Consider the following 13,970-nt stretch of genomic DNA (forward strand, 5'->3'; position numbering starts at 1 on the left):
CCTACCCTCAGAGGGTCAGTAGTTTGAAAGCCCATTTTTCAGGGTTCCTTTTGGAGTCTCCCACTTCAGGTTTCTTACCTGTCTAAACCTCTTTAGATGTATGATGAGAACATCGGGTAAAGTCCATAGGCTCAATGTAATACTCCCCTGCTGCAGCTGCTTGCAATGGGGGCAGCGCCATGCATCATCTGGAGCAAGCTAAGAACAAGGAGCATTAGCAGCTGTTAGCTGGCAAACATCTCAATTCAAACATTTCCCTACAGCCATTGCTCACTTATGCGCTCAGACGCAGTGCATCCAGACACCTGCTCCAAACACCTTCACTGTCCGGCTGGCACCCTGGCCAACAGGGGCTTCCAGCAGCGCAGAGGAGCTCCCCACCACTCGCCACATTGATGGTGCGTAATAAAAATGAAGTGGATGGATGCAGGAGGCACTTCAGCCAGTGCAGCTGTGCAAAGCACCTACTTCCACTTCCAAACACTCACTTCCACGTTCTCTCTCTCTCTCTCTCTCTCTCTCACACACACACACACACAGGTAAAAAACGGACAGGTCTGGCAGTATGAGAAAGCGATTTTTTGCTGAGGGCGAGAACATGCTTGCCAATGGTCCTCGTGGCTCAATGGAACACAGACAAATACACTGCTGAAATCAGTCTGGCTCACCAGAGTGTTAGTATTGTTAAAACAGGTATTGGAATTACAAGGATGTGTTTAGTGTTTAAGTTTTATTGAATGCTTGTGAGTTGCTGCATACATTAATCTCACATATGACGTCTGTATCCCATACTGTAAGGTAATATTTGAACATCTGCATTCTAAGCCTTTGCAACTGTGCAAAATCACCAGGCAGGAGAAACATTATTTTGTGTGAAATGCTGGTCTCCCACAGAAGGGGTTCTATCCTGCCTCACAAGGAAGGCCCATCATCGACAGATGGGCTAAAGTGGAACATCAAAGGGCAAAAGCCTGCTTACTCTGCCCCCACATCCCATGAGGACAAGTCTTGCAAGTGAATTCCTCCCATCAGCTCAGTTTGCCGCTCAAAGCAGAAGGGGGCCCAGGCTATAAAAGCCCCTAACAAGGAGAGGCTATATCTCTATGCTGCTTGGACTCTGGAGGACAAGGATTATTTGACATAAGCAAAAGATCCCCCAGGTTTAGCCCTAAAGGTCAGATAGAGCTTGCTTATCAGAGAAGCTTTTATTATCTTTTAAAACTTTGACTGCAACTCATTTGTGGGTATCTATGTTCCTGCTTTAACCTTGTAAATAACTCTCTTGTATCCTTTCCCTACACAATAAATCTTCAGATAGTTTATTATAGGATGGGCTACAAGCGTTGTCTTTGGGGCGAGATCCAAAGTGCAAGTGACCTGGGGTAAGTGACTGGTCCTTTGAGACCAAAAGTGTCCTGAGCATTGCTGTGATACTTGGTGTAAGGGACGTTCTATCACAAAAGTAAGCTTACCAGGGTGGCAAGACAGAATAGGGGGTGCCCAAGGGAACGGTCTGTGACTCCGTGGTTAGGCTGTGATAGTGCCCAAGGAGTTTACACTTGCTAGTTGGTTGGTGAACGTATAGAACTCTCAGCCAGTTTGGGGTTGGTCCCTGGTTCCGAACAGCCTGCCCTGAGGCTGGTACTCATGCTCGAGCCACTGCAGAACAGCTTGAACTTAGCTTTGGGACTACACTGCTTCCTATCGGTAATTACAGCCCCCTGCCCAAGACATGTGGAACCCAATTTCATGTTCTGGATTGTGCCAGCCCGTTTCATGGCCAGGCATTCAGATCACATGTGCATGCATGAAAGTGACAGTTGCATGTTATCCTCCTTTACAGCCCCATGCTTAGCATGCACAGAACATCCCTCCCAGAAGCCAGGAAAAGGCTGTCTGAAGGCACCTGATACCAAGCCAGCAATCTCTCCCTCTAACGTCCCCAGCTTGAAGAATTTCTTCTACAAGAGGTTAAGTAACTTGGAAACACACAATAGCATATTCCCATGAGAATAAAGAGAAGCCCACACTGTCTCCAGACTCTCATGAAGCACATCTGCAGAACGCATTACCCCTTCCAAAGGCGGACACTGCCAGAGGGGGAGAAGGATTTGAACCTGGGGCTCTGACACCCCAATGAGTCATGTCTGCAGAACAGCTACTCCAGCAAACTAGTGCATCTCGGCAGCACCGGAAGTGACTAAAGCAGCAGAGAAGATGATGGAATCCCCTTCTCCTCCCCAGCTTCCCGCTCCATGTTGAAAGAGGTCTGCTCCTACCTGTTCCTCTTTGGTGTAAAGTTGGAAACACTGAGATAAAGTGCAGGACTGAGGCTGGTGATGAAGCTCCCTTTGCTGGCGGACACTTTCGGAGTCTGGGACGTACTCATCCTCCATGTTCACAAACAAACTGCATCAGGGAAACAAGGCATTTACCAGTTGTACAATACACACCCCAACGTTACGGATGAGTCACTGCAGGGCTGGAGGTATTGCTTGCTTGATCTGTCCCATCCCATAGGGAGCCAGCCTTGGTAAGAGGCTGCTCTACAACAACTAACGTAAAGCAAGAAAGGGAAGCAGTTTTCACTCAGCCTTCAGTCTGGATCAGGTAGCAGAAAAGCCACCTGATGTATTTCCCTTAAGACCCCTCTGACATGAATGGGAGCTGTGCACATGGAGCAAACGGTCTGTGATTGAGAAGCCAGCTCGGATAGTACGGAATCCAGGCTAGACAGAAGTAGGGATCCCACCACACACAAACTCCAGTCACTAGATCCTCCTGTCTTTACAGCTAGTCTCACCTGAACATCTCAGAAGCTGCAGATTCTATTGGATTTAACAGTTTGCTGCATTTCCTATCATGCCAGGCTGTTTACCAATATTTCCCTGCAGTTAATGCAATCATACTTACTAATCTTTAGTCTCTTTGTCCCATTCTACCACCAACTTCACATGAGCAGTTCCACCCTGTCCACATGATTTCAGTGCCCTGGAGAGAGAAGACGACATCATAGGGTTAGAACAGCATTGGGTCTAAAACTCCAGTCACCCTGTACCACATGTGTGTGTATCTAGATCTATACCTATACCCACTGTGCCCCCTCAGCCCCTGAGCTAACCTAGCAGGGCTCTATGAAGCAGGAACTCAGCTGGACCAGAGAAGCAAGTCTTTCAGCTTAGCTACTACTGCCGCTAACTGGCTACATCAATACAGACAGGCTACTCAAAAAAAAAAAAAAAAAAAAAAAAAAAAACACCAGCAAGAACAGCTTGTCCATAAAGTCTCCATTCACAAGAATGACCAGATATTCTGGGGGATTTTCCTTCGTGCTATCAGCAGGAAATAGAATAAAGAAATGATACCAGAAACAAACTACTTGTCAATTCATGTGTTAGACACACTTCGCTGTGCAAAATGGAGCAAGGAAAACAACTCAAACAGCAAGTTATGAAGCCAGCAACACGTGTGACCAGAGAAACAGAGCATGAACCAGATTTTCTGTTAGCCAACTGGATTCCAGCATTTTCTCCCTTGAAAAATGGCTGATTTTGTCTGTAATCAAGCCTGTCCCATGCACAAGACTGACAAGAATTTTAAAGGGTTTCTCACATCCAAAATTGGAGGCCCTAGCCACTCAATGTACTATGGCACATAACAGAGAAGAGTGGTGCCCACGAAACTTTGCCCCAGTGAACTGGCCAAATTCCAATTTGGGATCTACCTGTGGTATTTCATTATGCCTAAGGATAGGATTCTGTCACGGAGGTCACAGATTCCATGATTTTCTAGGCTCTCTGACTTCTTCTGGGGCAGGGCTGAAGCAGCAGCTGCGGTTGGGTCAGCACCCCTGGTGCTGGAACAGCGGCAGTCAGCCCCTGCCGCAGGAGCAGCCCCTCCGGCCAGCCAAACTGCCCCCAGCACGGGGCGGCAGCAGACAGCCCATGCCACAGGGGGCTGAAACAGCTGCAAGCCCCCAGCAGTGATCTATTTGTTCATCTGTTCCGCTCTCCCCCTACGCACAGGGTGTTTCTAGTAAGAGTCAGGGACAGGTCATGAGCTTCTGTGAATTTTTGTTTATTGTCTGCAACCTGTCCGACTTTTACTACAAATAACCGTGAGAGAATCTTAACCTTAATTATGCCCATCATTTCAGTATTTTATTGCTGACCATCATATTCCTTTGGGTACAGTTTCTTGCTTCATTCCCTGTGTTCAGGATAACGCAGTAATGTCACACACTGCTGCTATGGTTTTGCATTCCAATCGATTCTAGCTACATATATGACTCTGCTCAACACATTATCCAAGCACCTAGATGAGTGTGCGTTGCAATGATAGGTGAAGAGGTTCTTGAGTAAGGTTCCTGAAGCATTGTGGGATGGGAGTAGTAGGGAAAGGCAGAATTACTATAATATGTTCCACTCTGGGGGCAGAAATCCAATTTTAGAGATGAGATTTTTTCGAACCCGCAGTCCCTTCCTTGTTTCCCTTCAACACTAGCATGTCTAATGCCAGTTAACAGCCGGTAAGTTGAACTCCTCTCGCTCCTAGAGATGGTCCCATCCTGGGCACAGCTGAACACAGCCCTTGCTCAGCCCTTTGGGGACGCTAGCCCCCAACTCTGCCCCTTCTGCCTGCGCCCTCCCCATGGCCAGAGCCCCAAGACCCCTCTCCCCCCCACCCCGCCTCAGCTGGAAGAGCCCCGGGCCAGCTGAAGCCCTGATACGCCCCATGCTTTTGATATGCCCCATGCAGGTTCTGGGGCGCCTGAGGCAGCAGTATGTGCCTCCTCAGCCACCCCGGAACCTGCATGGGGCATAATAAAGCAAAAACTTCGCCACCAAACCCCACAACTGGGGTCCAGCAGCCACGGCAGGGGAGGCAGAGCCTCCCCTGGCCATTAGATCTGCCGCCCATGGGGCCTGCAGTCATTTTACTCCCTTAGTCTTTTACCATCTCTGGCATCGCACACCTGCCTCTCAAAGCTTCTCTCATCTTTTCTCCCCATCTATTTCCAATCACTCGCTCTCCTTCTCCAAGTGGCACCAAGTAGGAGTTTTCTAATGGAATTTTCTGACAACCAATATAAAATACGCCCATGGCCCCAGGTTTAGAAAGTCTGTCTATGCTCCCACACGCAAGGCACCCGTCTCCTACGAACTAAGCAGCAATACTTTAACTGCAACACTAGAACAGATGAGTAGTGAACTGGGGGAAAACTGTGCCCCACAGGGGGGGACAAGGGCCGCACTTACCGTTCCACAGTGGGGTGGCAGAGGGGCCGTTCCTCCTGAGGTAATAGGTATGTTATGCCCACAACACTAACCACCCGCAAGCTGAATGGACACACCTATGGTAAACAGGGAAAAAAGTAAACTGGTTGAGTGACTGAAGTTAGATTTATTCTACAGGACTGGTTCATTCCCTGCAAGTTCCAAGGCAGGATCTGCCCCTCTGAGTATGTGTTTCATAAGTAGATTAAGTTCTCGTGGCTACTGTGCTAAGAGTAGATGTTCCTGCACCTGGAAGCCAACGCGGAGACACGTGAAAGAGCAGAGGTTTGGGAGAATCACCAGAAATTCCTCCGTAGTGATAGGCAATGTCTCCTCTCTTCCCTCACTTGCTTGTTCTTACACAGACTTTTCCAACAGACATGTCTGCTCTAAGAGCCACCTAGCATGCTTGTGTTCATGGCTCCCACATCAACTAATGTTTCAATATCTTTTTTAAGGCAGATTTCTCAATTAAGAATGTTAATGGCAGAACTACAAAACAAAGGCTGGCACATGTTTGATCTTACAAATTACTCATTACAGCTTCAAGCCTCAGATTTTTGCAATTTAAACTGAGGCTTATTGAGTGGGAGTGTGAGGAAAACGAGCAATCCTCTCATTGACACAATTATAAGCAAAGGACTAACTGGAGCAAAAGTTCCCCAGGAATAAAGAGATGGAAAGATCAGCATGGGTTCTAAACAGACCACCAAAGTACTAAGGGGACAGGAAAATTCTCGGGCTTCCCATCTAACCTGATCTTAGCTCCTCCATCCACCTTATGCAAAGACCAAAGACAAGCAGTGCCTGCATCAGGCTGAAGCCAAGCACTCTAGTGCACCTACTTCCCTTGGCATTGCATTTCTCACACTTGCCTCAGCTCAGAGCGCTTGGCAAAGGGATTTTCTCTTTTAAATGCAGAAGTTATGTCCTGATCACTAGATGTCTGAACTGAGAATGAAGTAACTATCAATATGGCACGCCAAGAACATACAAGCACTTCACTCCCTATTGGAGGTGCCCAGCCCTAGGGCAATCCCTTTGGTGCTCCCCAGAATGGGTCACACACCAAATTTCAGACGCCTGCTCATCCCAAATTTTGCCAAGCCCAGGCTTTTAATATCAGGGGGAAATTCCAAGTATGAGACCTGAACACTGGGTGGCTATCATTTAGACCAGGGGTAGGCAACCTATGGCATGCGTGCCAAACATGGCACATGAGCTGATTTTCAGTGGCACTCCAGGGTCCTGGCCACCGGTTCGGGGGGTGGGGAGGTGGCTCTGCATTTTAATTTAATTTTAAATTAAGCTTCTTAAACATTTTAAAAACCTTATTTACTTTACATACAACAATACTTTAGTTATTTATTATAGACTTATAGAGACCTTCTAAAAATGTTAAAATGTATTACTGGCACGCGAAACCTTAAATTAGAGTGAATAAATGAAGACTCTGCACCCCACTTCTGAAAGGTTGCTGCCCCCTGGTTTAGACCGAAGGGCTCTGTTCTAAGGGGTGTAAAAGGCAGAGATCTCCTGCTGGCTGGTTTCAGTTATAGAAGGAAGCGTAACGCAAGAGTTCTTACAGCATGCTGCTCTCAGAATGGTGAGCAGAGCTATTGACAGAAATCCTTTACGCAACAGCCATAGGAAGCGGACTTCATTCAGCCCCTGCCCAGGCCGAGCACCTATATGTTTTCAAGGTGGTAAATAAAAGCGGGCAATTCGGCAAACGGCACACACAGGCTGACTGTCAGACTGCACACTACCCCCGGGCATATATTTCACTCAAGGAATATTCCATCACCACACACAGCACCTTCGCCACCTCCAATCAACTGGATTCTTCATCAACTTTAAGCTACAAAGACAAAGAGGTGGAAATTCCAGGATCAGAAGTGTCAGTCTGTCTTACCTGAATGCAGGCTGAGGGCCGCAGAATATTTTGCATCTTCTCCAGGATTTCCTTCTGGAGGAGATCCCACACAATTGTTTTCTCCAGGTGCAACACAAAGGGCTGGCCAAACCTATCGAAGGGAGCAATGTTTTAAGAAACTGTTAGAAGATTAGTCTTTTTGAAGGGACGATCCTGATTCAGTTGATGTTATTTGCCCTCTCTCACTGCATGTCTACAACACTGAATAGCATCAGCCCTAAAGCTGACACACTGTATGAGATTTCCAGCAATGGCCTAATTCTGCTCCCAGCAGAGTCGATGGCAAAGCTCACCCTCTCCTCGTTAAGTCCAGTTACCACCTCAGGAAACACATAAGGCCCAATTCTACCCTCACCCCACCTCCACTGACTTCAGTGGAGCCCAGGCCTCGGAGACCTATTGAGATCAGAATCAAGCCCAGATGCATTCTGGGGGAGGGAGGGTGAACATTCAGGGGTACACCCTGGAGCACACAGGGACAAGTTACTGTTAAGGTTGTCTCAGCAGTCACATTCAAAAGGGCCTTTTCAGTTGGTCCTAACTTCCCACCAACAAGGTCCCATTTTCAGGCTGAAATGTTGGGTCCAACCCCTACCTGAAAGTGAGTTTTTGGAAAGCGTGAACATCAATGGCTCAGCCATTTATCAATACAAAGACGAGGAAGGAGAAGAAACTTCTCATTATAAAATATTTCCCATGCCCACTCGATCACCCAGCAAGAGCCGGTAGAGCCTTGACATTTGGCAGGGAGGCACATCAGGTACGAGTGTGAACAGCACCACCCTCAAAGGACAGGCTGGGCTCAGAGGTGATTTTAGGCCACCTGACGGATCTAATTCCCTATGACACACACAGCTCCCATTAGTGTTCACAGAAGTTGCACCCATTTAACTGCAGACTCAACTATTAATGGTTTCAAATGAATCCAGTGGCTACATCACTGAACATATGTTTTTAGGGGGCCAACAAGTCTTCACACCTCACTCTGGCTCCCAACAAGAGTTCGGACTTTACACTGTGGCTCCAGAGAGGTGTCTATGCTGTCGTCCCAGTACATGGAGAGTTACAACAGTGAATCCTGGCTTTCCATGGAGGCCACGACCAGAGGTGTAGCCTGGAAGCTGGCGTTTACCTTTTCCCCTGCTGTCCGGTAGATGCTCTGTTGCAGACCAGCAATACAATCTTGTCACTGGCTGCTGAGCGAGTAGAGGTTTCCTGTTTCCCAGACTTCACCGCCCCTTGTGTATAAGATGATGGTCTGTGGTGGTCAGTGCCATATTTCAAGTTATTCAGGTTATTGTTCACATGAATTCCTGAAACATTAGGGGAGAGAAGGCATTTTAAATGGTTTTCCTCTACCATTGGGTCCTTGTGCCCTCCACTGACAGGGGAACGTCAACATGCTCTCAAGAAGCCTTCTTCTAATTTAGAACAGCACGTCAGTGTAAAATCAGGGCTTCTAGATTGGGTCATTTATATTAAAAACGTTATTTGACAATGAATCTAATTCAACAAAAAAGTTGTTTTTATATACGTGATTATTTCTATACAACAGAGATACAATATAGAGCGCACACACACACACACACACACCCCTAGTATCTTACACTGGAAACTCAGTTCAATTGTTGCATATGCACCTGTAGTTTTAGATCAGCTCATTTTGTTTGTATGTAGAAGGAGAACTGTTTGACGGAGTAAATGAAAAAACCCTTGCTCATTTTCAAATATAAAATTTTGCTTTTGTTCTCCTACATCCCACTCTCAGATGTTTCCTCCTCTAGTTAATGTTAATGGGAAGGGGGTAGATTTAGCAGATAAAATAAAAAAAGAACAAGTTAAAAATCACTTAGAAAAGTTAGATGCCTGCAAGTCACCAGGGCCTGATGGAATGCATCCTAGAATACTCAAGGAGCTAATAGAGGAGATATCTGAGCCTCTAGCTATTATCTTTGGAAAATCATGGGAGAGATTCCAGAAGACTGGAAAAGGGCAAATATAGTGCCCATCTATAAAAAGGGAAATAAAAACAACCCAGGAAACTACAGACCAGTCAGTTTAACTTCTGTGCCAGGGAAGAGAATGGAGCAAGTAATTAAGGAAATCATCTGCAAACACTTGGAAGATGATAAGGTGATAGGGAACAGCCAGCACAGATTTGTAAAGAACAAATCATGTCAAACCAATCTGATAGCTTTCTTTGATAGGATAACGAGCCTTGTGGATAAGGGAGAAGCTATGGATGTGGTATACCTAGACTTTAGTAAGGCATTTGATACAGTCTCGCATGATATTCTTATCGATAAACTAGGCAAATACAATTTAGATGGGGCTACTATAAGGTGGGTGCATAACTAGCTGGATAACCGTACTCAGAGAGTTGTTATTAATGGTTCCCAATCCTGCTGGAAAGGCATAACGAGTGGGGTTCCGCAGGGGTCTGTTTTGGGACCGGCTCTGTTCAATATCTTCATTAACGACTTAGATATTGGCATAAAAAGTACGCTTATTAAGTTTGCAGATGATACCAAACTGGGAGGGATTGCAACTACTTTGGAGGACAGGGTCATAATTCAAAATGATCTGGACAAATTGGAGAAATGGTCTGAGTTAAACAGGATGAAGTTTAACAAAGACAAATGCAAAGTGCTTCACTTAGGAAGAAAAAAAATCAGTTTCACACATACAGAATGGGAAGAGACTGTCTAGGAAGGAATACGGCAGAAAGGGATCTAGGGGTTATAGTGGACCACAAGCTAAATATGAGTCAACAGTGTGATGCTGTTGCAAAAAAAGCAAACATGATTCTGGGATGTATTAACAGGTGTGTTGTGAGCAAGACACGAGAAGTCATTCTTCCGCTCTACTCTGCTCTGGTTAGGCCTCAGCTGGAGTATTGTGTCCAGTTCTGGGCACCACATTTTAAAAAAGATGTGGAGAAATTGGAAAGGTCCAAAGAAGAGCAACAAGAATGATTAAAGATCTTGAGAACATGACCTATGAAGGAAGGCTGAAAGAATTGGGTTTGTTTAGTTTGGAAAAGAGAAGACAGAGGGGACATGATAGCAGTTTTCAGGTATCTAAAAGGGTGTCATAAGGAGGAGGGAGAAAACTTGTTCACCTTAGCCTCTAAGGATAGAACAAGCAGCAATGGGCTTAAACTGCAGCAAGGGAGGTCTAGGTTGGACATTAGGAAAAAAGTTCTTAACTGTCAGGGTGGTACTCCTATTGACCTGAATGAGAGTTACCTAGACAGGGAGAGAACAGGGGCCCAAGGGCCTTAGAAAGAGAGGGGCACATTTTGTTTATTCCTGAAACATCACCAAAATCTGATTTTCATAGCAAAATTTTAGCTTCTTGGGTTGTGTCAGAGTTCAGGACAACTGCCACTGTCCCTTTAGCATCCCAAAAGGTGCACCCACTTTTGTGCTTCCAGCCCCCCAGCTGTTGCCAGAGAGTGAGTGCCCTTGCTGGGCCACTAACGGGAAATACAGGGGCAGGTGCCCTGAACTGTAACATATACGATAACAGTGTATTTGGAATCTGTAACAATCTGAATTGCACAAGTGCCAACAGCAGTAAAAGCAAGTACTGAAGAAGGAAAAGCACAGAGACAACTGTCTCAGTAGTGAAAAGAAATAGCAAAAAGAGACAGGGGAAAACGAATTATGAACAGCTGAAGAAAAATGGACTGGTTGAGTTATACAGAGAAATGCTTTCAGAGCTGCTTTGTCTAACTAATCAATTTGTTGTATTCTAATGACCAGCTGAGGAATGATGGCTCAGAAAACCTCCAGGCTGCTGGAGGAGGATCCAGCAGATGGAGAGCCCTGCAGGGAAGAGACAGAGGCACGACTATGTTCCATCCAGGCCAAGCCCACCACTGGAACAGGAGTGGTGACAGCTCACTAGCTGGAGCAGGAGCAGCTGCAGTTGGAGCGGGACAGAGTGCGTCTGGAAACCCAACCGCTCGCAGACCAGGAGCAGCAGTGTCTGTACGAGGGTGAAGAGGACAAGCAGCAGCACTGCTAGCTCCAGATAGAGAGACTGCAACAGCAGAACAGTCGTCGGAACCAGTCCCTGTCCGGATAGGCGGTGTACCTCGCTTTAGGGAGGGGAATGATAGGGGTGTGTTCCAACATGCTTTTGAGCTGGGGTGCTAGCTGAATAAAGCGGGGGAAAAGGGACATGATAAGGTACCTTGCTCCACCGCTGTCTGGGACAATGGCCTTGGCCATTTTTACCCTTATGGGAAGTGAGAACTATAAAGATGATAACAGTTCACAAGCTTTGTTACAAAAGTTTAAACTGACCCCCGAAACATACAGGAGAAGGTTTCAGGGAGTTTAGAACAAAAGGGACATGATCTATGCCAAAGTTTCAACTCAAATGAGGAGTTACGTAAGGAAATGGGGAGCTGGTTGTGGGGTGACCATGGTCAATGAAACCTGCAAATTAATGGGGCTAACAGCCTGAGCTCACCCTGTCAACACCGGAGCAGAAGGAAGGGCCCAGGCTGTCAGCAGCACAGCAGAGGAGGGCAGGGCACCCAGGCTCCAGCGGTCAGTGTCCCACAATGTGCCACTTCTGTCGGTGGTGCGCATCCTCACCAGAGCACATCCAATCCACCAACTGAAGGCGCAAGAAGGAGCTTTAATTATTGTGGTGGCTGTAAGTCAACTTCATTTTGTAGTGTAGACAAGTCCTCAGTTAGCCTCAGACAGGCAAGGACAGGCAGAGGGCATGAGAGCAAAAATGCAAAGAGTAGCTGACAGGGGGAAGGGGCATCACATTTCTACTGCCCGTGTCCAAGAGGAGTCCGGTTACATCCCCAAAGCATGCAGACTGAGGCGAGGGGATGAGAGTGCTTGTTGCTCAGGAGAACGGACGAGACCTACTGACTTAAAGGGAAATTAACTGGGCCCTAAAACGCAGATCAGGAAATGAAGTTCTCTGCCAGCCCCTCAAAGGGACCCCGGGGCAGAACAGAGCCTGATGGTGGCAGTGTCTCAAGCCAGAAGTAGGGAGACAGGCAGCTGCAGTGCACTGACACATCTACCCCAGGTTGGGAAATGCACAAGTACAGAGTAAGACAGCTGCTGGGGAGATGGTGAAGGATCCTGAGCCAGGTGGGAGAGGGAATTCTGCTCACCTTGACTCAGTGGGGGAGAAGGGGGTGGACAAAAGGAACCAATGGTGTGGGGGATCAATATTTCATCGCCTGAACCCAGAGGAGCTAAGGTGGGGCCACGGGAGTCCCTAGAGCCCAAATTCAGGGGAGGTGAGGCAGAGAAAGGAATCTGGCTATGGGGGAGGTTTGAAGACACCCCCTTGGCTTGACTTTTCCTGTTAAAAGCAATGCATTGTTGAGAGCCAGTGCAGAACTATTTCTCTCCGTGGTCCAAAGAATGGCTGCTTGTAAAACTCCTGGGTGGTGGGAAGTAGGGCACCTCAATCCACAACTGAAGCAACTGATCCCTTAGGGCACCACAGAACAAGACACATGCTCTCTAGAAACTGCATGAGAAGTGGGAGAATCAGGTCTCAAGTTTCCATCCAAGAATTTGGGGTAACAGGGCAAGAAGATGTTTCTGAAAGCTCAGTCCCATATTTTTAAAGTAGAAAATTATGTAGGATGTTGGACAGACAATGCCAGACATATTTTTGAAGGATGTATGCTGGTTTGCTAGTAGAAGGTTTGTTATCTGAACAGGTGAAATGTAAAACAGAGAAGTAATGGCACAGCTGCCATCCAGGGAATACCTCCGCCCAGGCATTCAGTCAATGTGTTCCCCTAGAATGTCGGTCAGCACCCGCATTACACCCACTTCTGTAGGGGGAGAGATGTGACAGACTGACAATATCCTGAATGAGCTTTAATTAATTTACACCTTACTGAATTATGGTTAATACCTCTGGGGTACACTGCATTAGAAATGCAAGTGTTTATTTACTATCATGAGATTGTATGGAACTTCTTTAGCAGGAAGACAGGATTAATGCGGTCTCTGAAAGGTACTAGGACCATCAAAGATCTTTTTGCAATATGCGTGAAGTGGATTTCCTAGGAAGTACCCGGAGGTGAGGGGAATGCCAACTTCCTGAAGAGAGAGGCCCGTTTTGTACCAATTACTTGCTTCTGGAAACTCCAGATCAAAGATCCCTGAACTGTATAATGTGTGAACTGAACATGTTATGAGTGTGCTCGTTCTGAGCTGAAGCTGTGATGAACTGGTAACCAAGAACTCTCCTAGGGAGGGGTATTGATGGACTTATCCTGCCACAATCCATATAAGGCTTGGGGGTCTTAGTACACTTAAAAGCATGTGTGTAGGTTCTTTTATTGTTTTTAATAGGTCTTCTCCTCAATGCTGTTTACCAGTAGAATAAAGTAGGCTTGCTTGGGAAGTCTGTGTGGTAACAAACCGGTAGAATTACACTTGTTATCCATCTCTAAAGAGAAAGCATGCAGGTGTTCTTGAGCAACTTATCCATGCTGGGAAGTATACTGTGAAGGCAGGAAACTGTGCAGCCTGGAGATACCAGGTCAGAAGGAGAAGGAGAGGGACACGTCGCCACTCAAGAGAGGCACCAGCTGGGGAGCTGGAAGCCTGAGTGAGTGCCCTTGCTGAACCACTAAGAAACAGTACAGGGCAACTGCACCTGTATTTCAACAGGTTGCTCTGCACCACCCCTCCGCCACAAGGTCTGGTGATGCCAGGTTCCAAGGTAAGCCATCTAGGTCTGGAACGCCAGCC

General features: G+C 46.8%; 1 protein-coding gene across 1 annotated transcript in view; it reads right to left on the reverse strand.

The window, feature by feature from the left end:
• Positions 1-13,970, reverse strand: part of USP31 (ubiquitin specific peptidase 31) — a 60,064-nt gene that overhangs the window by 12,579 nt on the left and 33,515 nt on the right. Inside the window, exons 7-12 of the mRNA XM_034783627.1 lie at positions 8,345-8,525; positions 7,192-7,303; positions 5,259-5,353; positions 2,914-2,991; positions 2,280-2,409; positions 79-198 (exon numbers count right to left, since the gene is read on the reverse strand). Of these exons, the coding sequence (XP_034639518.1) occupies positions 79-198; positions 2,280-2,409; positions 2,914-2,991; positions 5,259-5,353; positions 7,192-7,303; positions 8,345-8,525 (716 nt within the window). The remainder of the gene's footprint in view (positions 1-78; positions 199-2,279; positions 2,410-2,913; positions 2,992-5,258; positions 5,354-7,191; positions 7,304-8,344; positions 8,526-13,970) is intronic.

Source organism: Trachemys scripta, chromosome 10 (assembly GCF_013100865.1).
Source record: "Trachemys scripta elegans isolate TJP31775 chromosome 10, CAS_Tse_1.0, whole genome shotgun sequence".
Taxonomy (NCBI): domain Eukaryota; kingdom Metazoa; phylum Chordata; order Testudines; family Emydidae; genus Trachemys; species Trachemys scripta.